Source organism: Carcharhinus amblyrhynchos, unplaced genomic scaffold (genome assembly GCF_965287045.1).
Source record: "Carcharhinus amblyrhynchos unplaced genomic scaffold, sCarAmb.v2.hapA scaffold_38, whole genome shotgun sequence".
Taxonomy (NCBI): domain Eukaryota; kingdom Metazoa; phylum Chordata; class Chondrichthyes; order Carcharhiniformes; family Carcharhinidae; genus Carcharhinus; species Carcharhinus amblyrhynchos.
In genome coordinates, this window is record NW_027649779.1 from 6,755,794 (window position 1) to 6,782,253 (window position 26,460).

At 43.0% G+C, this 26,460-nt stretch overlaps 1 protein-coding gene across 1 annotated transcript in view; it reads left to right on the forward strand.

The window, feature by feature from the left end:
• LOC145362431 (putative G-protein coupled receptor 139) overlaps nucleotides 1–12,928 on the forward strand; it is a 35,644-nt gene extending 22,716 nt beyond the window's left edge. The window contains exons 2-3 of the mRNA XM_080218462.1: nucleotides 9,986–10,081; nucleotides 12,030–12,928. Of these exons, the coding sequence (XP_080074588.1) occupies nucleotides 9,986–10,081; nucleotides 12,030–12,928 (995 nt within the window). The remainder of the gene's footprint in view (nucleotides 1–9,985; nucleotides 10,082–12,029) is intronic.
• Nucleotides 12,929–26,460: the final 13,532 nt, after the last annotated feature.

Below are 26,460 nucleotides of genomic sequence, written 5' to 3' on the forward strand. Positions count from 1 at the left end.
AGAGGGCGTGCGAGAGAGAGAAATTTTTGAGACAGATAGAGAGAGATGGGGAGAAACACCCTTAAATGTATCGTGAGTAGAACTGACAAGGGGGAGCCAGTCCAAACGTTTTCAGAAAACGTTTGTCAAAGTCCCCGATAAGACATTATCGTTCAGGATTAAATTAAATAGATTGTGAATTGGATTGAGATGGTTAGAAAACTCCTTGGCAATGATGAAACAAAGAGTAGGAATGAATTGGTTCTTTTCAAATTGTCAGGCAGTAAGGTAGTGTCGTGCTAGAGGGATCATGCTGAGGCCCTGGTTATTCACAACATATATTACTGATTTGACAAGTGAACAAAATATAACATCTGAAAGTTTGCAGTTGATACCAAATTGGGTGGAAGGGAAAAGAGTGACGAGGATGCAGAAATCCATTAGCATGATCTGGATAGGTTGGGTGAGTGGGTAAATTAATGACAGATGCAGTATAGTTTGGATAAATGTGAGATTATTCACTTTGGAAGTAAAAACATGAAGGCAGATTACTACCTGAGTGGCAGCAAGCTGTTTAGATGGCAAATGTGGGCCTTCACGGTGAGAAGCTTCAAAGTACAGGAACAGGAATTTGGTTACAATGTGGGTTGGTGAGGCCACAATTATAATATTGCGTGCAGCGTTTGTCTCCTTTTCAGAGGAAGGATGTTCTTGCTCTCGAGGGAGTGCAGCAACGGTTTATTAGGCTGATTCCAGGGGTGGTGGAACTGATGTATGAGGGAAGATTGGTTCGATTAGAATTGTTTTCGCTGAAATTCAGATGAATGAGGGGGATTTCGTACAGACTCATAAAATTCTAACAGGCTGAGAACAGATGTTCCCGATGGTGGGACTGTCCAGACCCAAGGATATCAGCCTGAGGAAACAGGATAGACCATTAAAGACAGGGATGAGAAGTCATTTCTTCACCCAAAGAGTGGTAAGATTGTGAATGTTATTGCCCCAGGAAGTAGTTGATTTCAAAATGTGGAGTGTATTCAAAAGGAGACTAGACATAGCATTTGGGCTGAGTGGGATGAAAAGATATGGGAAGAAAACAGCATTGGGCTATTGAGTTGGACGATCAGCCATGATTGTGATGAATGGTGGAGCAGGCTCGAAGGGCCAAATAGCCTCCTCCTCTTTTTTGATTCAACATTAAAAGTGGGAGAGAGAGATATTGCAGGGAAATGGATAAATAAGGGGTGAAAGCGAGATTGAATGTTAAGAATGGAAAGAGATTGGATGGGAGAGAAACCTGGAGATCAGGGAAGAAAACTGCAAAGGGAAAGGAATAAGATGGCAAGAGTCAGATTAGGAAAGAAATGGGGGATGTGTAGAGAAAGGGAGAGAATAATGGAAAGAAAGAAAAAGAGAAGAAGGCATCTGGAAACTACAATCATAAAAAGCTGGGAGAAAAAAGAAACAGAATGAGGAAGAGATTTGGGAAGGGAACGAGCAATCCTGAAGTGACATCAAAATCCATCAGTTGACCTGTCGAGAGAAGTGTTCAATCTTCTTGGGTCTTTGACAATTGGGTGCAGGAACGGATAGCAGATTATATTGCCAATCTCTGACATACTTCTGTCCATTTCGGCTTCAATTAGGAAACCCGTCAATTAACCCTGTAAAACAGATCAGATGAGAAATCGAACCTTTCAGTAATATTTGCCTGATCAGAATTTGCAGATTTGCTCCATTTACGTTGATAGATGTGTAATTCATGTCTTTCTGATCCCCTGTCACAATTAACCAGCAGTGTTACATTGGCACTTACCAGTCTGCAATGTTAATCTCTAACTGAACTCCTCCAACAACTGCGCCACATCGGGAACTCCTGCCCATTGGATTGATGTTGAAATCTTCTCCTTATTGTCGGTTCAGACATGGAAAAATATTCAGATTTTTTCTCACTAATTTTCAGGTTCTTATTTCTTGTTTTTTTTTCTCTCTCTGACAGTTAATTTATTGGGAATTGTGATCCTGAGTGGGGGAAAGTGTGGCCTCTCCACCTGCACCACTCGCTACCTGGTGGCCATGGCAGTGGTGGATCTACTGTTCATCATCATAAACCCCATTCTCAACTACATAAATTATTATTATTTCCCCCTGAATTTCCTGACCCTCACATCTGTATGTCGGGTTAAAGCTGTCCTGGAGACTGCAGCTGCAGACTGTTCTGTCTGGTTCACCGTCACTTTCTCTTTTGACCGATTTGTGGCCATTCGTTGCCAAAACTTGAAAACTAAATATTGCACTGGGAAAACTGCAGCTGTAGTTCTGGCAACATCTGGCATGCTGCTCTCTGTGAAAAACATTCCCTTCTACTTTGTATATGAACATCGACTGATAATCGACAATGCCAAGTGGGGCTGTACTCCCAAGACAAGCGCTTGGACTGATCCTGGGTGGATTGGTTTTAACTGGTTTAATCAGGTTTTAACCCCACTGCTCCCGTTCAGTTTAATCCTGTTGATTAATGCTCTAACAGTCAGTCACATTTTAGTGACCAGTCGAGTGCGGAAGGGGCTGAAGGCTCAGACTAAGGGAGATAATCGCAGAGACCCTGAAATGGAGAGCAGAAGGAAGTCAATGATTTTACTCTTTAGCATATCCGGAGCATTCATTCTGCTCTGGTCGGTTTATGTTGTAAAATTTTTCTATGCAGATGTGAGAGGATTAGTTTACCTCAGTATTCCTGAATATACATTTCAAACAGTTGGATTTATCCTGCGGGATTTAAATTGCTGCACAAACACATTTATTTATGCAGTGACTCAATCCAAGTTCAGGGAGGAGATCAGAATCGCGGTGAAATATCCGGTTACAACAATTACTAATTTAATGAAGAGACAAAACTGAGTGACATCAAATAAGCCCTGGATGATTAACTGACCTCCTCAGCCAATAATAGACTGTGTCAATAACTGACCATCTCAGACAATCAAAGACTAGATTTCTAACAACTGCCAGAGCCAATCAGAGACAGGATTGCTAAACGACAACCTCAGCCAATCAGAGGTTAGATCGCTAAATGACTGTTTCGGCCAGTAAGGGTTTCGGCCAGTCAGGGTTGAGGTGTCTGTTGGCTGAACAGGCACCTCAACCAATCAGAGACTAATTCCATAACTGACCGCATCATCATGTAAGAAACTGGAATGTACAGCGACCGCCTCAGCCAATCAGAGGCGGGATTACTAAACGACTGTTTCAGTCAAACAGATATTTGATTGCTAAACCAGCTTAAAGTCCAGTAGTTTTATTTGTGATCGTGGCTTTTGGAGGGCTGCTCCTTCATCAGCTGAGATAATCTGGTTGTCTCATTGGGTTGGCTGTTATCCTCAAGAGGCTTGTCGAAGGGCTGCCTGACCCTCATTCGACTGATGTTTTTCTCTCCTTCTGCCGCATGACCAATGGGTCCATTTTGTTAGTGGGGCAGAAATTGGGCCCTCGACTGAGAACTTCGACTTCATCTGGTTGAAGGGTGTAGTCCGGCAAGTTGACAATGGACTTCACTGTATTGGTACTGTTTTCTACTGTGGTACGAGGGAGGCTTGGTTGCTGCTGGTGGGAATGTCGAGTTTCTCAAGTTTCATCTTCTTGTTGTCCATGCAGATGGTGTAGTTTTGTTGTCTTGTCTGTTTGGTGGCCTGTACTTTCTGGTCTGCTGTGTCCTGAGCACAAGTTCAGAATAAGAACAAAGATAAAGAACAAAATCAGCCCGGGAAACGGGCCCTCCGGCCCAACGAGCCTGCGCTGCCATCTCAACACCACCAGTCCACCTCTCTACCCACGACCCCTGTCTAATGTTTTATGGCCATCCAGATTGAGGGAAACTGATTTAGGGACAATTTATTTCTGCCAATCAGTCTAACAGCACCTCTTTGGGGTGTGGGAGGAAACCGGAGCACCCGGAGAAAACCCACACAAGCACAGGGAGAATGCGCAAACTCCCACAGACACTGGCCCAAATCCATGTGTCTGCACAGCAATCAGCGATAGTCACTGAGCTGTCGTCTTGCCCAGTATCTGGTCCAGTTTAGGCACACACTAACGACATGAAGCACTAGGCCAATCTCGAACAACCAAGAGCAGTCCCAGTCCGACCCATCGCGTGTATGCCCCTCGTTGGACACGAGGTGGGCCGTTTTAAACCTGCGAATGAAAAGAGAAAAAACATTATTATCATACTATACCCATTTACATTACCAGGGACGCCCCACTGTTAATGACCCTTATTTAAAAGGATCTCCTATATCCACCCATCTCCAACTCAGTCATGTGCCTGTCTAAGTTACTCTTAAAGGACTCTAGCGTGTTTGCCTCAACCACCTTACCTGGCAGAGCATTCCATACCCCCACTACCCTCTGTGTGAAAAACCTCCCTCTAATATCTGTGTTGTACCTCTCCCCCCTCACCTTAAGTCCATGGTCCCTTGCCCTACGTGTCTCTATTATAGGAAATAGCTTACCTCTGTTTACTCTATCTATACCCTTCATAATCTTATATACCTCTATAAGATCCCCCTCAGTCGGCTCGTTCAAGGGAAAAGAGCCCCAATTTCTTCAGTCCTTCCTCATACCCCAGTCCTTCCATACCAGGCAACATCCTGGTAACCCTCCTCTGCACTCTCTCCGGATTCTCCATGTCCTTCCAGTAGTAAGGCAACCAGAACTGGACGCAGTACTCCAAATGCGGCCTAACTAACGTTCTGTACAACTGCAACATTAGACTCCAGCTCTTATATTCTATACCCCTTCCTATAAAGGCTAACATACCATAGGCTTTCTTCACCACACTCTCCACTTGCACTGCCACCTTCAATATTGTCTCTACCTTAGTTTCCAGGCTGTGACACCCGCTGTAGAGTAATGTACAAGGTGGGTGAGGAGTGTGAGAGAGATGCAACAGCAACGTCTCTCGGCATAATCTGTATTGTCGGCCGCATTGACTGAGTTCGTGACCTGTATCCTTTTGGGACCTTGTTTGCTTTCTTGCATTTTGTAGGAATTTGATGTTTGTGTTGATGTGGGTGGTATCGTTGAAGATCCTCTCCACTTTGAACCGATGGTTTGTTGCTGTTGGTGATAGCCATGATGTAGAGGTGCTGGCATTGGACTGGAGTCGTCATAGAAAGAAGTCTCACAACACCAAGTTAAAGTCCAACAGCTGCATTTGGTAGCAACTTTTGGAGCACTGTTCCTTCATCAGGTGAATGGAGAGTTCACAAACAGGGCCTATATAGATCGACAGAATTGCAAGGTAATGGTTGCAGGCAAGTAAGTCTTTGCAGGCAATCAAGTCTTTACAGTTACAGATAATGCGAATAGAGAGAGAGATAATCACATGTTAAAGAGGTATGCATTGTCTCAAACCATGACAATTAGTAGAATTTTGCAAGCTCCGGCCAAATGTTTGTGTTTACATATAGTGTGACATGAACCCAAGGTCCGGGTTGAAACCATCCTCACACAGGTGGAACTTGGCTATCGGTCTCTGCTCAGTGATTTGGTATTGTAATGTGTCTTGAAAGCTGCCTTGGAGAACGCTGACCCAATGATTAGAGGCTGATTGCCCCTGACTGCTAACCTGTTCTCCGACAGGAAGGGGACACTCCTGCCTGGTGATTGTCCTGCGGTATCTACTTATACAATGTGATAGAGTCTGCATTGTTTCACCAATGTACCACACCTCGGGGCATCCTTTCCTGCAGTGCATAAGGTAGACCACATTGACTGAGTCACATGAGTATGTATCGTGTGCCTGCTGGATAGTGTCCTCATTTGTGATGGTGATATCCATGTCGATGATCCGGCACGTCCTACAGAGGTTGTGTCTGGTGTCCAGACCGCTATTTTCCTGAAGGCTGGGTCGTTTGCTGCAACAATTGTGTGTTTGAGGTTGTGTGGTTGTCTGAAGGCAGGTACTGGGGGTATGGGGAGGCCTTGACCAGATGTTCGTCTTCATCGATGACATGTTGAAGGCTCCGATCTCATAGCTTTTCTGGTCCGTGAAAGTACCGGATGATGAAGGATAATGAGTCGGTCATGTCCTGTGTTTAAATTCTGAGGAGGTCGATGCAATGCTGATCGGGGAAAATGTCAGCAGTCAAGCCCGCTCATCTTCCGATCTTTGGGTCAGTGTCGTGCAAAGGTGGCCTTCAAGACATACGGCAATGCAAAATCACCGGGCAGAAACTGATAGCCAAGTTCTGCACGAGGACGGCCTCAATGTTGAGTTCTTGCTGTACTGCACATCGTTCTCAGTATTTGGCCTGAGCTTGTGAAATCTTGTTAACTATCCTGCCTTGAGACAATTCATGCTTCTTTAACCTGTGAGTCATCCTCTCGACAATTGCATTTTCTGTGGCTCTAAAGGCTTAATTACCTGTAGAGACTCGCATTCCAACTACTTACTTGCATTTGCATCAGTGTGTGTTTATAGTATATATATGCCGTGTTTGTAAGTCCAGTTCTCCACTCACCTGAGGATGGAGCAACGCTCCAAAAGTTTGTGATTCCGAATAAACTTTTTCGACATTAACCAGGTGTTGTGAGATTTCTTATTGTCTCTTAGCATCATTCTCTTTGTCAAATAAAAAAAAACTCCAGCCTTCCCTCTTATCACAAGACCATTTGTTCTTTCTTCCTCTCCCTCTGTCTTTTCCCTGACTCTGCACTGGTTAGAAAAAACCTAAATATCTGAATTCTTCCGAATAAAAGACCACCGAAATGAAACATGCTCTCCATTTCCCTCAGTTTCACAAAATGTTCTGTTGTGAGATGGCATTTGTAATACGTGCAATGTCTTGTCTTTGGGTAAAGGTTGTTCAGTTTTCCCGTTCTGAACCACACCTGCCTTAATAACATAGGGAATATCATAGAATCCTTCAGTGAAGATGGAGGCGATTCTAGTCTGCACTGAACACAAACCAACCCATGCCCTATCTCCATAACCCCACACATTTACCCTCGCTAATCCCCCTGACAATAAGGGGTAACTTTGCATGACCAATCCACCTAACCCGCACATCTCTGGAATTTGGGAGGAAATCGTAACAGCCGGGGGAAGCCCACCCAGACGCGGAAAGAACATGTCGTCTCTGAACAGATAGTGACCCAAGCCAGGAATCGAGCCCAGGCCCCTGGTGCTGTGAGACATCACACCAATCCACTGGTTAGGTAAGGTTAATAAGTAAAGGAAACCCATTTTAAATAATAATAATACACCAGTTGTGTCACCATTTTCCACAAGAAAGCAAACACAATGTGAATGAATATTTTTATTTACGTTCATTCATGGACGTGATGTCGCTGGCTGGGCCAGCATTTGTAGCTTGTGTCTAGTTACCAATCAACTCAATGGCTTTCTTAACCCTTTTACAGGATAGTTATGAAATAAGCATAGTGATGAGGATTTGGAGTGATGTGTAGGCCAGAATAGGAAAGGGCGGCGGATTCCCCAGTCTATTCAACTTCACTTCATAACAAAAATTCCGCAGCACTGGAGAACAATAGACTGCAATGTTACAATTCTGGATCAGAATCTGAGATCAATACGCTACGATGTTCCAATACTGGATAAAAACCTGAGAAGAATAGACAGCAATGCCTCAGATTCTGAGAGCAATAGACCGTCACGTTCCTTCAGTTCGAGTTCCACCATCTGCTGTAGTGGGATTACGACCCAATGATCCACCAGGCATTAGGCGAGTTTTTCAATTAATAGTCTAGTGATAATACCACTCGGCCATTTCCTCCCTAACTTATGTTGAGGTTATTGGAATATATCTTTGGTTTGGATGGACACGAGGAGTTTAGTTTATTTAGAAATGTCACAAGTCTGCTTATATCAACACTGAAATGAAGTTACTGTGGAAATCCACATGTCGCCACACTCTGGCGCCTGTTCGGGCAAAACTGATGGAGAATTTAGCATGGCAAATGCACCCTAACGAGCAGGTCTTTTGGACTGTGGGAGGAAACCGGAGCACCTGGAGGAAACCCATGATGACACAGGGGAGGACACACAAACTCCACACAGTGAACAAGGCCAGCACTCAAAATCTGGTCCCTGGCACTGTGAGGCAACACTATTAACTACTGTGCCACCACAATGCAGTCGCTAGTGATTTTGCTCTCTATGCTTCAAGTGGCAAGAACAATCCAGTTAATTGCAGGCCATGAGCCCTACATCAACGGTAGGAAAGTTATTGAAGAGGATTCTTCGAGAAGGATCTGTTCCCATTTGGAAGTAAGTGGACGTATTAGTGAGAGGCAACATGGTTTTGTGAAGGGGAGATCGTGTCTCACTAACTTGGTCGAGTGTTTTCGAGGAAGATGATTAATGAGGTTAAGGTAGTGGATGTTATCTACATGGACTTCAGTAAGGCCTTTGACAAGGTCCCTCTTAGCAGGCTAATGCAGAACATGAAATCGCATTGGATCAGACGTGAGCTGGCAAGGTCGATACAAAACTGGCTTGGTCAAAGAAGACAGAGGGTAACAGTGGGAGGTTGTCTTTTTCTGAATGATGGCTATGAGAAGTGGCATTCCTCAGGGATCAGAGCTGAAAACTTCCCTTTTTGCAACATTGTGTATGACACAACGGTTGCAAGTTTGTGGATGATACAAAAGTTGGTGGATTTGTAGATAGCGGTGAGGACCATAAGAGGATGCAGCAAGATATGGATCGATTGGAGACTTGGGCGGAGAGGTGGAAAAACGTAATTTGACCTCACTGGAATGGCAGAGGTTGAGGGGTGACCTGATAGAAGTCTACACGATTATGAGAGGGGTGGACAGAGTGGATAGTCAGAAGTTTTTTTTTCCCCAGAGTGAAAGAGTCATTTACTCGGTGGCACAGGTTCAAGGTGTAACAGTCAAGGTTTAAAGGAGATTACGAGGCAGATTTTTTTTTCTACAGAAGTGGTGGTGGGTGCCTGTAACTCATTGCCGGGGGAAGTAGTGGAAGCGGATACGGTAGTGACTTTTAAGAGGCGTCTTGACAACTACATGAATAGGTTGGGAACGGAGGAATATGGACCCTGGAAGGGGAAAGATTTTAGTTCAGTTGACGCAGCATGGTCAGTTCAGGCTTCGCGGGCCAAACGGGCCTGTTCCTGTGCTGTAATTTTCTTTGTTCTTACTCTAAAGCCTGGAACAAAAATGATGAATGATTTTAGCGCTTAATGAATCAAGTCACGAATTTATTGGAGGTGATGAATGACAAAAAGTTCAATGATGTGTATTATCCTTACAGTAATATTTACGGGCACATCCTGATATAATATAAATAGGTTTATGTTAATGCTGAAGTAAATTATGTCAAACCAATAATATGTGTGCATTGAGAGGCGCTTTCAAGTCTCCACACTTAAACATTAACATTGATCTTAAAAGAAAACATATACTATGATCATTCCAATGCGGGTAGGATGGTCTGTCGGAGATTCGGTACAGACTCGTTGGGCCATATGGCCTCCTTCTGCACAGTCATGTCTGCCTCTCCATTATTTCCAACTTCCCATACTTCCCTGAACCTCAACACCCCATCTAGGCTGTAAATTCTCTTCTTTGCGTGTAAAAAGTGTTGGTTTGAACAGGGTGAGGTGAAGCTGTTTGTTTAGTGACTGTAATTGATGTGAGTCTCCATGGATCTGATTAGTGTGCCTGGAAGGATTTCCCCCTTCTAATAATAAGGGATTCCGTTCAATGTGTTGTCCCATTGAGTCAGCGGGAGCGACAACTCCAACACTAACAGCGATCAGCGGCTGTGGAGAGAGAGGGAGCGAGAGGAGAGATCAGAATCTGGGAGCAATGGCCCAGAATGTTCCAACAGTGGATCAGAATCTGGGAACAATGACCCAGAAAGTTCCAACAATTGATCAGAATCTGGGAACAATGGATTGGGAGCTTCCAGCCATGGACAAAAGTTTTTTCCATTGGATTTCTATGTTTACCTCAGATGATTGGAGGATACCATTAGCTTATCGGATTGAAGGTCTACTGAAGGTGATTCAGTACGTTTACTATCCCATCTTGGCGATTGTTGGAGTTCCGGGTAAGTCCCTGTCTGGAATTGTACCAGTCCGACTGCCACTGGAATCGGAGCAGGCAAGGGTCAGAGCATGGGAAGGTCTGTTGAACATGGGGAGGATTTTGCAGTTTTCGGAAAAGTGAGGCTGTAAAGTTCTGCCCCCAGTTCCTAGTTCGAGAAAGGCTGTTTAACTGTATTGATTTCCTTGTCATTTACTGTACTGGGTTTGCTGCTCTTGTTGTTTCTGTTGAATCCCTATATCCTGTTATTAATTCTTTCAGCCGCTGACAATTGTCTCAGGACCTATGGGCTAGGGTGTCTTCTGTGTGCTGTGACTATCCATAGACATGTGACCTAACACTAATCCTTTGTGAGAAAAAATAAAGCAGAATCCTTTTTTACCATCTGTATGTAACGCCAGCTCACTGCCAATTGCCCACCCAGTCACCGGGCTGCAGGATGCATTTTATTGATCCTGTTTGCACAGCAGGATCTCAAGAGAAAACATGTTTCGTATTGAAATTCATTCATCAATGTCACAAGTATGCAAACATTAACACTGCAATGAAGTTGCTATAAAAATCCCTGAGTCGCCACACTCCGGCGCCTGTTCAGGTACACTGAGGGAGAATTTAGCACGGCCAATGCATCAAACCAGCACAACTTTCAGATTTTGGGAGGAAACCAGAGCACCTGGAGGAAACCCACGCAGACACAGTGAGAACGAGTAGACTCTGCACAGAGAGTAGCCGAGCCTGAAATTGAACCAGGGAGCCTAGTGCTATGAGGCAACAACACTGTCCCCTGTACAACCACAAACTTTCCTGGAGTCACAGAAACACAAACATAAATGTATTAATAGAGACATTTACTGATAGAAGCAATCAGATTTAGACACTTACTCCCACTCACACAGAAATTCAGAAGCCAAAATTGTTGTAAGCCTCCGGAATAACACACACTTAGGAGCACTCATCAGGTACTCTGGTGCTCACACACACACACACACACATACACACAGACACATGCATAGGAATAATGGTGTTAATGGCTGAGCTGTCGTCGAAAAACATGAGTCGGTGTCACAGGGTTGACTGTAGTGTCAGAGAGATGGGATTTTGGACCGGTTGTGGATGTAGTGAACCGTAGTGGATCTAGGCTGTCTGGGAAGCCGGAACTGATTAATGCCATGACTAACCTTTTCATGCATTTCATAATATTGGATGTCGGAGTCACAGGATGAGAGTCATTAGGCAGCTTGCTTGGCTTTTCCTTTGGTACTGGCCTTTGTTAGAGTTTTTACCTGGTGCATATATTGACAACATTCCTGCCATGAGAGGACTCATGGAGATGTAAATATAATAGAGATTCTGTGCTTCAGGGCATCAGGATCTCCCTCTGCCAACTGTTAGTATTGTCCAGAGGAAAGGGTCAAACCAACACTGTTTGGTACCAGCTCTGTTGCGGGAGTTGTCAGTGAGCTGCCTGAGAGACAACAGATTACCACCTACAGGACTCCACTCCGCATCTTCTGTTAGGGTTCACTGCCTCATCCTTCTTACCCTCCAAATCCTTCACAGGCCCAGGGGATATTTACCTGTAGCTGAGTGAGGGATAATGTTGACGACTCCCTGGAAAGCTCTTTCCCAAATGTTAACTTTGTGTCACTACCAAGGAGCAGTACAGTGGCATAGTGGTTAGTACTGCTGTCTCACAGCATCAGGGACCTGGGTTCAGTTCCAGTTTTGGGTCATTGTCTGTGTTGAGTTTGTACATTCTCTCTGTGTCTGTACAGGTTTACTCCAGATGCTCTACTTTCCTCTCACACTCCAAAAGACGTGCTGGCTTAAAAAAAAAAATTCCAATTGTTGTGTTTTTGTACTTTAAAAAAAAAATAACCCATCGTAAGTCTAAATGGTAATTCCTTCCATTGAATCATATCTAATTTTATTCTTTATTTCCTTCCTGACAGTGAACATAATCACAATTGTGACACTGACGAGCAGAAACTGTGGTCTGTCCAAATGTGTCACTCGTTACCTGGTAGCGATGTCAGTGGGGGATCTGCTGGTCATTATCCTCGACCTGATATTGAGACACATTCCCATTGTTTATTGGGAACACTTTTATTTTGTGCGCTCTCTCCCCGTGTGTAACGTCCACGCCGTCCTGCTTTATGCAGCCACTGACTGTTCTGTCTGGTTCACCGTCACTTTCACCTTTGATCGATTTGTGGTCATTTGTTGTCCCAAGCTGAGAAGTAAATATTGCACTGAGAAATCGGCGGCTGTGGTTCTGGGAACAGTGACGGTGCTGAGCTGTTTAAAGAACATTATCTGGTATTTTATGTTATTAAATACATATTGGCTGCGCAACCTCCCCTGGTTTTGTGAGTTCACAGGTGGTGTTATGTACTCTGTGGTCTGGGGAACAATCGAGTTCCTCCATTACATTCTAACTCCATGTGCCCCATTCGTCCTGATTCTGTTGCTCAATGCTCTCACCGTCAGACACATTTTAGTGAGCAACAGAGCCCGCAGGAGACTCCGGGCTCACAGCAGCGGGGACAATCCCAGAGACCCAGAGATGGAGAGTCGAAGGAAATCCATTATTTTCCTATTTGTTATCTCAGCCAATTTCATTATCTTATGGTCAACATTCATGGTTTATTCAGTATGGAATCGCATGTATGATTTGGGGTTTAATTTTAGATTAGATTTTTATGTTATGGAATTGGGCTTCATGCTGCAACTCACAAGTTGCTGTACAAATACTGCTATTTATGCCGTGACACAAACTCAGTTCAGGCAGCAGCTAAAAAATCTACTGAAATATCCCCTTACTGTAATTTTTGAACTCAATACAGCCTGAGAGGAAATGACAACAACAAGACCTCTGACTCTTCCTATTAGGCATTCAAACTATAAATCACCAAACAGCCTCACAGCGACAGAAAGAGTGACAGATAGAGCGACTGGACAATGTTAGCAACAGCGAGATTATTAGACAGAGAGTGGCAGAGAGAGGAAAAGGCACAAAGACTTGGAGAGCAAAAGAATTTGAAAGAGTTTCTAACAGGTACAGGAAAATAAACAAGGAGACAGAGAGATAGAAGAGAGGCAAAGACAGAGTCTCACAGAACGAGAAAGGCAGAAATAGTGAGGAAAATGGCGAGAGAGATGGACAGGGAATGATAAAGGGAGATAGAGGAAGACAGATTGGAGTTTGTAATACGAGAGGGAGAGGGAGACAAGGCGGGGGGGGGAGGGGCAAGGAAACGGGAGACAAAGAGTGACACAGAAGGAAATACGCAGAGACAGATAGAAACAGAGATATAGAGACACAGAGCAGGAGAAAATGGGGAAGAGTGAGACTGAGAAAGCACAATGGACAAAACAAGAGCAAAAGTCAGAGCGAGGTGTGTGTGGGGGGGTGGCAGACAGACAAATAAGTTAAAGAGGGACAGAGAGTGGGAGTAGGAGAGTGACACTGGGGGGGGGCAGGAGGGACAGAGGAAGAGGGAAGAGAGAGGGAGAGTGGGGGAGAGGCAGAGAGATAGCAAAAGACACAGTGAAACATCGAGAGAGACAGAGGCACAGAGAGACATAGAGAAAGAATGACAGAGAGGGAGCCACAAGAAACGTAGAAAGAGGTAGACAGATGCATTTAAGTACTTTAATGATAACCATCAGGTGGAGCTTTGGAATATGAGCTCCCTGATTGAGGCAATTAATGTTTGTCACTAGAACTCTCCATTCACCTGACGAAGAGGGTAACCTCAAAAGCTAGTGAATTTACTATCAAATAAATCGGTTGGACTTAAACCTGGTGTTGTCAGACTTTTTACTGTGTTTATCAATGTCCCAGGGAAGGGCCACAGCAATGTGGTTGACACTTCATTGCCCTCTGAACATGGGCAACTAAGCAGCAGATAATGTCAGTGTTAGCAACATCAACAAGGGACGAATGTCACCAGCCACTACTCTTCACACTTGGGAATGGCTGGAACGGCCGTAGATGTGGCTGCACATGGTCAGTGCGGGACCGTTCATGGGGTCTTTGTTCCTGATAATGGTAGATGCTGATTCACAATGGATGGCCGTACAGAGGGTGAGTTCATCAAACACAAGGACAAGAGTGGAGAAACCTCACTCCTCTTTCTTGACACTCGGGATCCCGCAGCTGTTGGTTTCTGAAAATGGTCCACCCTTCATGAGCCAGGAATTTGTGCATTGCATGAAGGTGAACAGAATTTAACACTTTAGGACAGTGTCCATATTCCCCATCATCCAACGGTCTGGCTGAAAGACCGGCACAAACAGTAAAAACAGGTTCAAAAAACTATCCCACAGCCCCCTTTGATACCACACAATCAAGATTCAGCTTCAGTTACAGGACAACACCCCCCACCCCACCCCCTCCCAATCACCAGTCCCCTCCCCTCTTCAACAAATGGAATAGCCCAAGCAGAGTTGCTCATGATCACTCTTCCCAAAGTTAAGTCTGATCCTCCCAGGGCGGGAGCTGACACCCAGTGCCGTTTCCATCAACTGGGACCGGCACTTAAAGGCAGTTGTTAGGCGATTAGTTAAGAATCATGGCAATGGATACGCTGGTTATGAGGAACGTTCAGGTCAGGAACAGGGCCAGTTTTCTATCAAGTCCGCTTGGGAGATACCATCGATGGGAATGTTTCAAACATCTACAAACCGTGAAACCCCAAGACATGCAGGGGAAAATCAATTCCCGGCACACCCAGAACTTTGGAAAGAATTCCAGATACTCCGGCTCCTGCTCTCCATCTCCACCAGTGAGAAACTCGGAGTCTGAAATGGACAGGGCGGGTTTAGCCTCTCGGCCACATTGTCTCCCGATAAAGGTAACTCGGGCCACAACGCTCATGGTGGAAGAGGCGAGCCCCGGTCTGCTGAACCCCACTCACTTCCGAGGCTGAGCAGGAGGAACCAGACCCAGCAGTGAAATTTCAGAAAAAAAGGCTTCCAAGCCGGTCAGCCCTCGGCGGTTACTGAGGCCTAGAGGGGGAGGGGTGTAATAACTTAAAATTGATTAATGATTTGGGCATGACCAAGTATGAAGTTCGGAACTGAGGCCTGTGAAATCTACCTATTGAGGGATCTCCACAGACTGTAAGTTGCAGAGAGTGAAACGCTGAGAGTTGGGGAAAGTGTGGGAGTTTAGGGAAGTGGGTGGAGAGGTGTTGCTGTGTCTTGTGTCCCTTACTACCCGGTCCATACTGCAATGTCCAGTTGGGTAGGTGTCTATCAGGTATTACAGTTCAGAAAGTGACGTGGGGCCAACAGAAGCAGCTGATTGTTGAGTAAGTCCTTGGAAGGAAAACTGAGGAAATTTTCTGAGTAGCTCCTACTGATGTCATAACTTCAGGAAGGATTCCTCATGTTGTTAATGTTTCAGGTACGAATCCGGTCACTGCAGTTGATGGAATTTGAATTAAATAAAAATTGTCTGGAAAGAAAAATCTACTGATGACCATAAAACCATATTTGATTGTCAAAAGAACCAATTTTGTTCACTAATGTACTTTAGGGAAAGAAATCTGCCATGGGGAGGGGAATAAAGCAAAGGTGAATTAGCTGAAGTGGAACTAGAGAACAGGGCCAGTAAGACTCAGAGAAAGAGCAGAAATAGTGTGGCTCCTAATTAAAGAGGGTCCGGCAGGCTGAAGTGCATTTGTTTCAATACAAAAAGTGTAACAGGTTAGGCAGACCGACCTAGAGCTTGGATTCGTACTTAGAACTGTGATGTTGCTGCTATTACAGAGACTTGGCTAAGGAAAGGAGAGGATTGACAGCTTAACGTACAAGGATACAGATGGTTCAAGCAGGATAGAGAGTGATGTAACAGGGGAGGGACATTTTCAAGACTGGTAAGGAGAATATTGCAGCAGTACCGCAGGAGGACTGCACCCAATGTACTTTGCATGGCTTATACAGCGAGGCAGTATGGGTAGAGCGCAGGAATAGAAAGGGTGTACTGGCAAGATTCGGCATTTTGTATTGGCCTCCCAACAACCAGCGGGAGATTGAGAAAGAGATGTGAATGAGAACTTGGCAAAATGTAAAAGTAACATGGTTGTTGTGGTGGGAGAGTTAACTTCCTCAAAATTGACGGGGACTCATTTTGTGCTCAGTGTGTGGATGGGGCAGAGTTTGTAAGGAGCATCCAGGAGGGCTTCCCGAAACATTATATAGGTAATCCAACTAGGGAAGCTGCTGAACTGGACCTGGAAATAAGGAATCAGCCTGGACAGGTGGTCGACATTTCAGTAAGGGAGCAGTTGGGGAACAGAGATCACAACTCAGTAAGCGTTAAGGTACGGACAGAGAATGGTAAGTGTAATACGCAAGTGAAGACTCTAAACTGGGGGATGACTAATTATAACAATATTAGGCAAAAACTGAAGAATGTAGATTAGGGCAGATGTTTGAGGGCAAATCAACATCTGGCACATGGGAGGCTTTCAAGTGCAAGTTGATAGGAATTCCGGACTGGCACATTCCAAGGAGGATGAAGGATAGGTATGGCACATTTTGGGAACATTGTAAAATGAGATAAATTATGAGCCTAGTCAAAGTGAAAAAAAGGAAGATATTTTCTACCCTTGGAAGACACAAAGCAATTATGAAATACAAGGAAAATTAAAATGAAGAAACTTAAGCAAAGAGTAAAGAGGGCTAAAAGAGGTCACGAAAATTCTTTGGCCGCAGGATGGGGGAAAATCCTAAGGTGTTTTAAACATATATAAAGGGCAAAAGTTTAGCCAGGAAGGGGGTTGGCACACTCCAGGACAGGTGAGGGGTTCTATGCGCGGAGCCAGGAAAATGGCGAGGTATTAAGTACATTACGTCAGTATTCTCTTAAAAAAAATGACTTAGTCCATGATGAGTCTGGAAAGGATATGTAGATAGTTTGAGTCATGTTGTGATCAAAAAGAATGAGATATTGGTGTTCTTGAGAAACGTTAAGGTGGACAAGTCCCCAGGGCCTGATGTGATATACCACAGAATAATGCGAGAGGCCAGGAGGAAATTGCTGGGACCTTGAGAGAAATCTTTGTATCATCACTGGCTATAGTGGAAGTACGAGGATTGGAGAAGAGCTGATTTTTGTTTAGGAAGAATGGCAACAATAATCCAGGTAAGTACAGGCCAGTGAGCCTTACGTCAGTGGTCAGGAAATTATTGAAGAAAGTTCTTCGAGACAGGATTTAATCCCTCTTTGAAATAAGTGGATGTATTAGTGAAAGGCAACATGCTTTTTTTTTGAAGACCTGATCGTGTCTGACTAACATGATCAAGTTTATTTTTGAGGAAGTGGCGAAGATGATTGATGATGGTAGAGCAGTGGATATTGTCTACACGGACACCAGTAAACCCTCTGACAAGGTCCCTCATGGCAGAGAGGTACAGAATTTGCAGTAAAATGAGATGAGAGGTGAGCTGGCTAGGTGGATGGAGAACTGGCTCGGTCATAGAAAACAGAGTGTAGCTGTGCAAGTGTGCGTTTCTGAATGGAGTGTTGTGGCTCAGGGATCAGTTCTGGTACCTTTGCTGTTTGTCATAGATATATAAATGATTAGAAGGTAACTGGGGAATCAGCTTGGAGATAATCGGCACATTGGGGGAAAGATTGGAAAGCCGAGGATGGTGATTTAAGGTAAATGGTGACAGGGCAAAAAGAACTAATTGGTTGAATGGACGAGTAATTTGCATATTTAATATATTGCAGAGAAAAGTTACATGATCAGTTTTGTTCAGCAGAATGTGAAGAGAAAAATGGAAATGATGAAAACGCTGTGAAAGTGAATGTAGACGCGGACGGACTTGAGTGAATATGTGTATAAATCATTCATGATGCAAGACAGGTTGAGACAACTGCAAACTAAAAAAAAAGTGAATAGTTTTTGTCTATTGGGGAAAACAATACAGAAGCAAGGAAGTTGTGCTAAATTTGTAGAAAACAGTTGGAAAATTGTCAACCAAAAAATTCGGTCCAATTTTCGGCACCAAACTCAGGCAGAATGTAAAGTCAATAGGCTGGATGTAACGGAAAACACGAGAATAAGCCCAGAGATCAGAAACTTCAGTGACGAAAATATTTTGGAGAGGTTCGGACTAATTTCCTTGACAGGAAGTTGCTGATGTGACTTTAACGAGGTATTCAAAATCCTGAGGGGTCTTGATAGAGTAGATGGAGAGAAACTGTTCAATGGCAGAAGGATCTTGACACAGAGGGCGCGGGTTGAAGTAAATTGGTGGAAGAAACATGGAGACATCACGAAAAACATTTTCAGACAGTGAGTGATCCAGATCTGGAATGTGCTGTTTGAGAGTGTGGTGCAGGCAGCGCCAATTAATGGGTTCAAAATGGGATTGGATAATTGTCTGAAAATGAACAAAATGCTAGACTGTGTGGTACAGAGTGTTATTGGATGGATTGCTCCTTTCGAGGGCCAACACACACATGACGCTTCAAAATGGCTTTCTTCTCTGCTGTAAGTACTTTATCAATGTTGAAAGGGTGACAGTGACAGAGTGGTAATATCTCTGTGAGGGTAGGCCAATTTCTCAAGATAAATGTTCAAGTCCAACTACAACAGGTTTCAAAATGCAATTACAATTTTGAATGTAAAGGTCATTTCCGTGATTGCGGCCATGACCTGAAATATATCAGATTCTCTAATGCCCTGCAGAAAAGAAAACTTTCCATCTTTTCCCAGTTTAGCCCAGAGGTGACTCTAGGCGCACACGTGCTTGGCTATTACGTGCCTTTTATGATGGTCTAGAAAACCAGTAAATTCAGTGTATTAGCGATTGCCAATATATGCTGGCCTTACCAGCTGGATATACAGCCCATGAAAGAATAAGAAACAGCAACTGAAATCAGCATTTCACAACACCTGCAATAGCAAGGCTAGTCCAGGAGATGGCAGTGAAACTGCATTTTTTTGGTACGACAAGATACGGAAGATCGTCTGTTATTTCTGTAATAGACTCAGTCCTTGTCCATCCTAAACGTGACCCAGTTTATATGACACAAAATCATATTTCTGATTATATGACAATAATCTCAGTTGATACTCTACTCAGCAAAATCCCAGTTGTTTGAGTATGGCATGTCTCTGTTTATATGAGAAAATGCGACGCTGGTTAGAGAGTGTTAGATACTGTATACACCCTCTCAGTAATGACTGAACTGGACCCAGTCTGCATTTATATTAGTACAGGTGCTATATTGATATCTGGTGTATTCGGCCCTATCTCAATATTACTGCACGAAACCACTCTCTCGATTATATTGCAACGGATACTATTAGTTGGATTCACCATGCAAAATTGCCCGTTATTTTCCCTCATGGTAAATGTGTGGGGCTAACGGGGATATGGCAGAGCGGATGCAGACTCGATGGGCCAGATGGCCTCTGAACTGCAGGAATTCTATGGTTCTATGTCTAACAAACATCATAAACATTTGCGTGCTTACTTATTTTAAATATTCTATTTTCTAATAACCTCCTTTGGAGAAATGATCCCTTTTAGCAATTCCCCTTCAGTTTTCCCAGTGATAACCTTCAGCCCATCACTGCCTTCCATGAGTGCATGAAAACATGTGTTTCGACTGAAGAACGTTTAATATTTAATTATTTACTGACAACCCTTCTGTTGTGTGCTCTTGCATATAAAATTATTGCAGCCTCACTATTTTCCCGGTGATGACTTATCTGTCTTTAGAGATCTGTTGGAAAATGGATAAATCACGTCTCGAATGACGGGGAGATTATGAAAATTGTTCTTCTCAATGTCTCATTAAACTTCCTGATATAGGACTCAATTGTGCGCTGATTTGTGAAAATGATGGTGAAAATGACCGTGGATATATAGCCGACAGGAGATAATTACACCTGTAATTCTCAGGCTTCTTATTTCGATTGATGCAAAGGATTGAAACATCTGCTCCTGTCCAGAGAAGGAACAATATTTCTGTTTAACCGTTACCTTCAATTCCATGGTAACCATCCAAAATATTTTCTACTGTGTATAGGTTGTACAATCTAGGTAATGCGATGAATCAGGATCAGGTGCATCATAAGAGTCGCCAGACCTTTTGTGATATAAACAGTGATATCACCTGGTGAACATGGACTGCAGCGCGTCAAGATAGCAGTTCATTACCACATTGTCAGGGACAATTAGAGAAGGGCAACAGATGTCAGTGCTGCCCGCACCCTATAAATGATTAAACACAATGCTCCAACAACAGAAGAACAACCTAATCTAATATAGACAGATACGCTAGCGCAAAATTGGCATAAACTGGCAGGGAGGGTCATGTAAAACAATGTATGAGATCTTTAAGGTAAGAGAGACAGACCATGGTATAACATTTAAATAAACGTTTACTTGTGCGTGTGATAATTCCAGAAAAAGTAATTTGTCCAATAATAATCGACAGATGCCCAACGAAGGAAATCAGATACACGTTCTAATTAACAACTGATTGGGTCACGCTTTCCAAAAAAAAACATAGAAAATTAAAACATTATAATTTGAATGACTGGCTCCAGTGTATCACTAACAGAGACAGCTGGGCCCGGAGTCAGACTGGGACCTGAGAATTAGAACATTACAATGTGAATGACTGGCCCCAGTGTATCACTGACAGAGACAGCTGGGCCCGGAGTCAGACTGGGACCTGAGAATTAGAACATTACAATGTGAATGACTGGCCCCAGTGTATCACTGACAGAGACAGCTGGGCCCGGAGTCAGACTGGGACCTGAGAATTAGAACATTACAATGTGAATGACTGGCCCCAGTGTATCACTGACAGAGACAGCTGGGCCCGGAGTCAGACTGGGACCTGATATAAGGAAACAATCATTTCTAGGGCCTTAGCACAGGTTTCTTTGTCAGGACGAGTGACTCAGGGATTTGTGTGGTAAACAAGGATTGGAAACCCTATGACATCCGCAGGAGTGACTGACTCCACCTGACTAAGAGCTGGTATTCTCAAAGGGGGGACAGTCATGGCGGGCTCCAGAAATGTCTGTTTTCTGAGGTAACAATAGTGAATCTGTCAGAGGAAGCGAAAATAATCTGTTCCTTTTCATTCTTACAAGCAGTTCCACATTTACAGACAGAATTAGGGCATGTAAAGATTGAAAAGGCTAAGTATAAAAACCTCTCCGGAAGAAAAAGAACAGTGCAATAAATGTGAAGTGTTATTGTGCTTTTCCCAATCAAATTCGATCCAGTATTCAGTTGTTCAAAGTGATGGTTTGTAAATAGAATTTCAGAGTGATTCCTGGCAATTACACACACACACACACACACACACACACGCACACAAGTTTTGTCAAAAGATAAGATTTACACAAGATGACAGCTGTATAAATATTGCAAGTTATTCAGTCTCAGTGAAGGACAGAGAGAGAGACACAAAAAGGATGCTGGGACAATGATATAGATGAACCATTAAAATGCTCCCATTCTCGAAAATCCTTGAAATTTTAAACACATGAAGGACATATCTTATTTATTTCCCAAAATTACTGTGAAATCTGATTCGATCACCCTTTCAAGCTGTTCATTCCAGTTCATAACAAATCTTGCGTAAAAATAAATCATTTCATTTCTGTCTCTCAGCTCAATAAAATAAACTTTTGCCGACTGGTTGCTGACCGCCCTCCCAGTTGAAATATTCTCTCTTTAATTGCCCCAATCAAAACTTCATGATTTTGAGTACTAATAAAAGTGTTCAAAAGATTGACAAGGAAATAGAGAGAGGGAGAGAGACTTGGAGAGTTGGGAGAAATAAAAACGGGGTGCTGACAGATAAAAGCTGAGAAACAAAAAGTAAATAGCAGATGGAGAGAAGATGATTAAACAATGAAAGATAACAGCTATCATTTTCTTCCTTCATGAAAACCGGGAGTTCAGTGACTGATCCACTGACCATCAGTTATGTCCGGGAAACTCTGAACAGATCACATCAGGCTCATTTGTAAATGTCACCACAATGTGATCTATGTAACTCTGCCCTGACTCTGTGGGCAGATATAAGCCGCACTGACAGATGTTCTCACCAGATTGTGGTCCCTGGATTTATTTTCTGCGCAGAAGTGAGATGTGCGGTTTGGAACCGGCAGCAAGAATCCGGAAGTTGTGTTACCTGAGAATGAAACAGTGGGCGTCAGTTCAATGTTATCGCCGTGAACAGTCTTCCTGCCTGTGAGGGTGACCTCAATCTGACAGCCTGAAGAACAGTCACACAGATTGATGCCGGTCTCAGCATTACATTCACTTCCATTGCCATTTTTGTGAATCAAGAGAATTGTCGTATTTGGTGTTTAAATAGGTTAATTAATGGGAAGATGGACTGAAGATTACCACCGAGAAAAAAGAGGGAAAATTAAAGCAACGTTTTGTCCCGCAGAGGAATTCTAAAATAAAAAAAAATAGTGTGTTAGGCGTCGTGTGAGAGAAATCGAAGAGAGAGGTTAAGTGAGTGATCAGATCTGTTTTCGGCACTGAATTTCCCTTGATGAGATTTTTGTGCTTCATCTTTTCAGTCGCAAGGCGACTCGCGCAATTTTTTTTCAACTAATAGCTGGATCGGTCTCTTGGGTACCAGTAAAACTGAAGTATTGGAGATTGAGTGAGAGAAGAGAAGTCATCCGATTTAGGCACAATCTGAGACAGAGAGAGGGAGAGAGAGACAGAGGGGAAAACAGAGAGAAGAGAAGGAGCCAGGGACAGAGAGGGGGACAAGGAAAGACAAAGAGAGACAGAGAGTGGGAGGGAGAGAGGCAGGAATGGCGGGGAGTAGGGGAGAGGGAGAAAGAGGCAGGGAGAGAGGGAGAGAGAGAAAGATGCACACTAATGCCATTCCACATATGGTGAATGATCTGCTCAGTGTTTCTGGCATTTCTTTTTCAGGCCCCATGCATCTGCAGTATATTTTTTTATGAACAACAGTTATTTGATCGGATTAGTAAAAGGATGGCCAATGAAGGGGAAGCTTTATGGATTGATTTAGACGAGGAAACTGAGATAAATAAATTTCGGAGGGAATACCAGAGCTTCGGGGCTAAGCAGTTGAACACATTCCAAATTGAAAAAAAAACAATCATTTAAAATATAACAATACAAACTGCAAAAAGTCAAACGTGACATAACTGTCAAGACTTGTTCTATGGCAATTTATTTTCTTTTTTTCTGGGAAACAGATAAGCAATTAATGATTGGTTAAATATTCAGCCTGTTGGATCCATCTGAGATATTGTAAGTCCACAATTCAGTCTCACACGAATGCTTTTAATAAAATGAGACAGACGAAACATTTTTCGCTAAAATCTGTGGTAAATTGACGCAATGCAACACAATATTCAACTATTAAAATTTGTCTCAGCAGGGATTGCCTGACGGTGTTACAATGAATGCTGCACCATTCTTCACATACTGACCTGTCCCCCAATGACATTTAATCACTTAGAAATTGTTGGAACGTTCACGCTAAACACAATAACGGAACAATTCGGCGTTTCTCACAGTTACTTATAGATATTAGCAAAAAATAAACCTATATTTCCAAACAAGAATGACTGGTATCGGACAGGCACATCCGATGTATATCGTGATTGATAATATCTTGACAGGAAACATATTCATTGTTCTATATTGAATTAACAGAGAGAGGTTCTTCCGTCATGTAAAGAGACAAACCTTGTGGAATATAAAAATACATTGGATCTCATTTAGCATAACCAGATCCGTGGTGGACATTAGTACTAATTGAGAGGACCTAATGTCACATAAATAGCGGGATGGTCCAGTGTTGATTAACGAGAGATACGAGCGAATTTAATATAAAGAGGGTCAGGGTCTACCGCCATATAATTAAATATTGGAGCTGGTACAAAATAAGTAGAAATATGGACTGGTGTGATGTAATCAGTGAGATGGTCCCGTTAATTCATAACTAATAAAGCAGTGTCTTCTGTATACTGGCCCTTTTGCGAGTGGGTGACAGTTTCTTCCTAATGAGGAAAACATTCCCATTCATAGCTTTGAATTTTGTACTGAATCTCCCATAGGCTGCTCAGTTCTAAGAGAAACAAACTTAGTGCTCAGCTGTTATGATAGTGGAAGTATATTAACTAACGTTAATATCATTAACGTCAAACTCTCAGACCGTGGGCCTCGCATGTTTCCAGATGTCATTTTAAGAATTGATGGAATTTTTACGTAGATTCCCATTAATCATTGCCATCGAGACAGATAACATTCAAGACTAGGAATAAAACTTGCCCCTGACAATCAAATACGTCCATGTATTATTGGACACTGACCTCACACTTTAGACACAGTGAACTAAATGGCATAATGTAAAACACAAAATGTGATCAGTTAACAGTCTTATCTCACAGGAATCTGCATCATTTTTGAAACAGATGGTAATATGTTCAATTCCCACAACAGATACCTGAACTCATGATCCAACCTGTGGCCCAGTGATGAATGTTCAATTATTTCATTATTAGATACGATGATACCTAATTGTAGCAATATTGTATTAAACTGGTAATACAGAATTTTGAAATAATGCTCTGGGGACAGGCGTTTAAATTCCAACTCGACAGCTGGGGAATTTCAATTCAATTAATTTGATTCAACTGAAATAAACATTCTTCTGTAATTAATAACAATCATATTTCATCAAAGCTCATCTTCTTCTCTAGTGGCTTTAAGGAGAGGGAACTTTACTTCTTACTTATAAAGTATAGACAATTGTCAGAAGAAGCAGCAGGCCTGAGGATTGTGAATTAAACGAATGAAGACAACATTATTGGGGGGGTGGGGTGGAAATAGATTATGAGAGTAAAACTGCAGGGAACATTACACATATAATGGCGGCACAGTAGCACAGTGGTGAACATTGCTGCTTCACAGCGGCCGGGATTCGATTGCCCTCTTGGGACACTGCCTGGGTGAGCTTGCACGTTCTCCCCGTGTCTACGTGGATGTCCTCTGAGTTCTCCGACTTCCATGCAGATTCTGTGTTGGTGAGAAGAATTCACCCGGATAGGCTCCAGACTGTGGTGACTTGGGGATTTCACGGTAACTCCATTGCAGTGCTAATGTAAGCCTGATCTGCGACTTCTTTTTAAAATAAACTACTTATAAAAGCGCCTATGAATATTTGAATGGACAAAGATTAATAAAGACAAATGTACGAAACTTGCATTCAGAAACCAGAGAAACTATAGTGGGGAAGGAAGAAATGTTGGTGGAATAGACAACAAAGTTTGACTCCATCTTCACAAAAGAGGACACAAGTACCATTCAAAACATGTTATGGAACCAAGGGAATAGTTGGAAGACGGCATTGAAGAATAATGGTGTTAGTCGAAAAATCATGTTGGTGAAATTGATACGGTTAAAAGCTGAAAAATCACCAGGGCCTGATAATCTACATCCCTAAATATGAGGGGAAATGGCCCCGGGGAATATTGGATGCATTGGTGTTCATCTTCTAAAATTCGATACACTCTGGAGCAGTTCCTACAGATTGTAACTCCAATGTATACAATGGAAGAGAGAGTAATAATGATGAATTACAGCCTGATTTTTGTATCAGTGAAGATGTCAGAGACTGTTATCAAAGATATGATAGCAAAATATTTGAAAGGCATCAACGGAGTTGGATGAAGACAAGATGATCTTAAGAAAGCCATGCTATTCTTAACAAACATACTTGCGTTTTTTAGTTCGTATAAATGATAGAATTGGCAAGGGGTAGGGGGTGGACCACCGTACGTGGTGTATTTTCACTTTCAGAAGACATTTGGGAAGGTCTCTCATAATATATTAGAAGGCCAAATTAAAGTAACGTATAGGCATAGGTATATAAATTATTGACAGATAAGAAAGTGAGAGTGGAAGTAGATGAGGATTTTTTCCGAGTGTTTTTTTCAGCTCCTAGTGGGGTACCACAGGGTCCCAACTTACTTTATTTATTCGTCACAAGTACGCTACAGTAACATTGCAATGAGGTTCCGATGAAAATCCCTGAGACGCCACACTCCAGGTCATTTTCGGCGACACACACCTGAGGGAGGATTTATGCTAATGCACCTACGCAGAATGACTTTGGGACTGTGGGAGGAAACCTGAGCACCTGGAAGAAACCCACATAGACACGGAGAGAACGTGCAGATAGCGTACAACAATGACCCAAACCGGGGTATAAACCCAGGTCCTCGGCACTGTGGCCAGTGGGATCTGGATGAGGCAATCAATTGTAGCATGTCCAAAACGGCAGGCGATACAAAGTTTGACAAAAGTGTGAACCGTGAGGAAGGT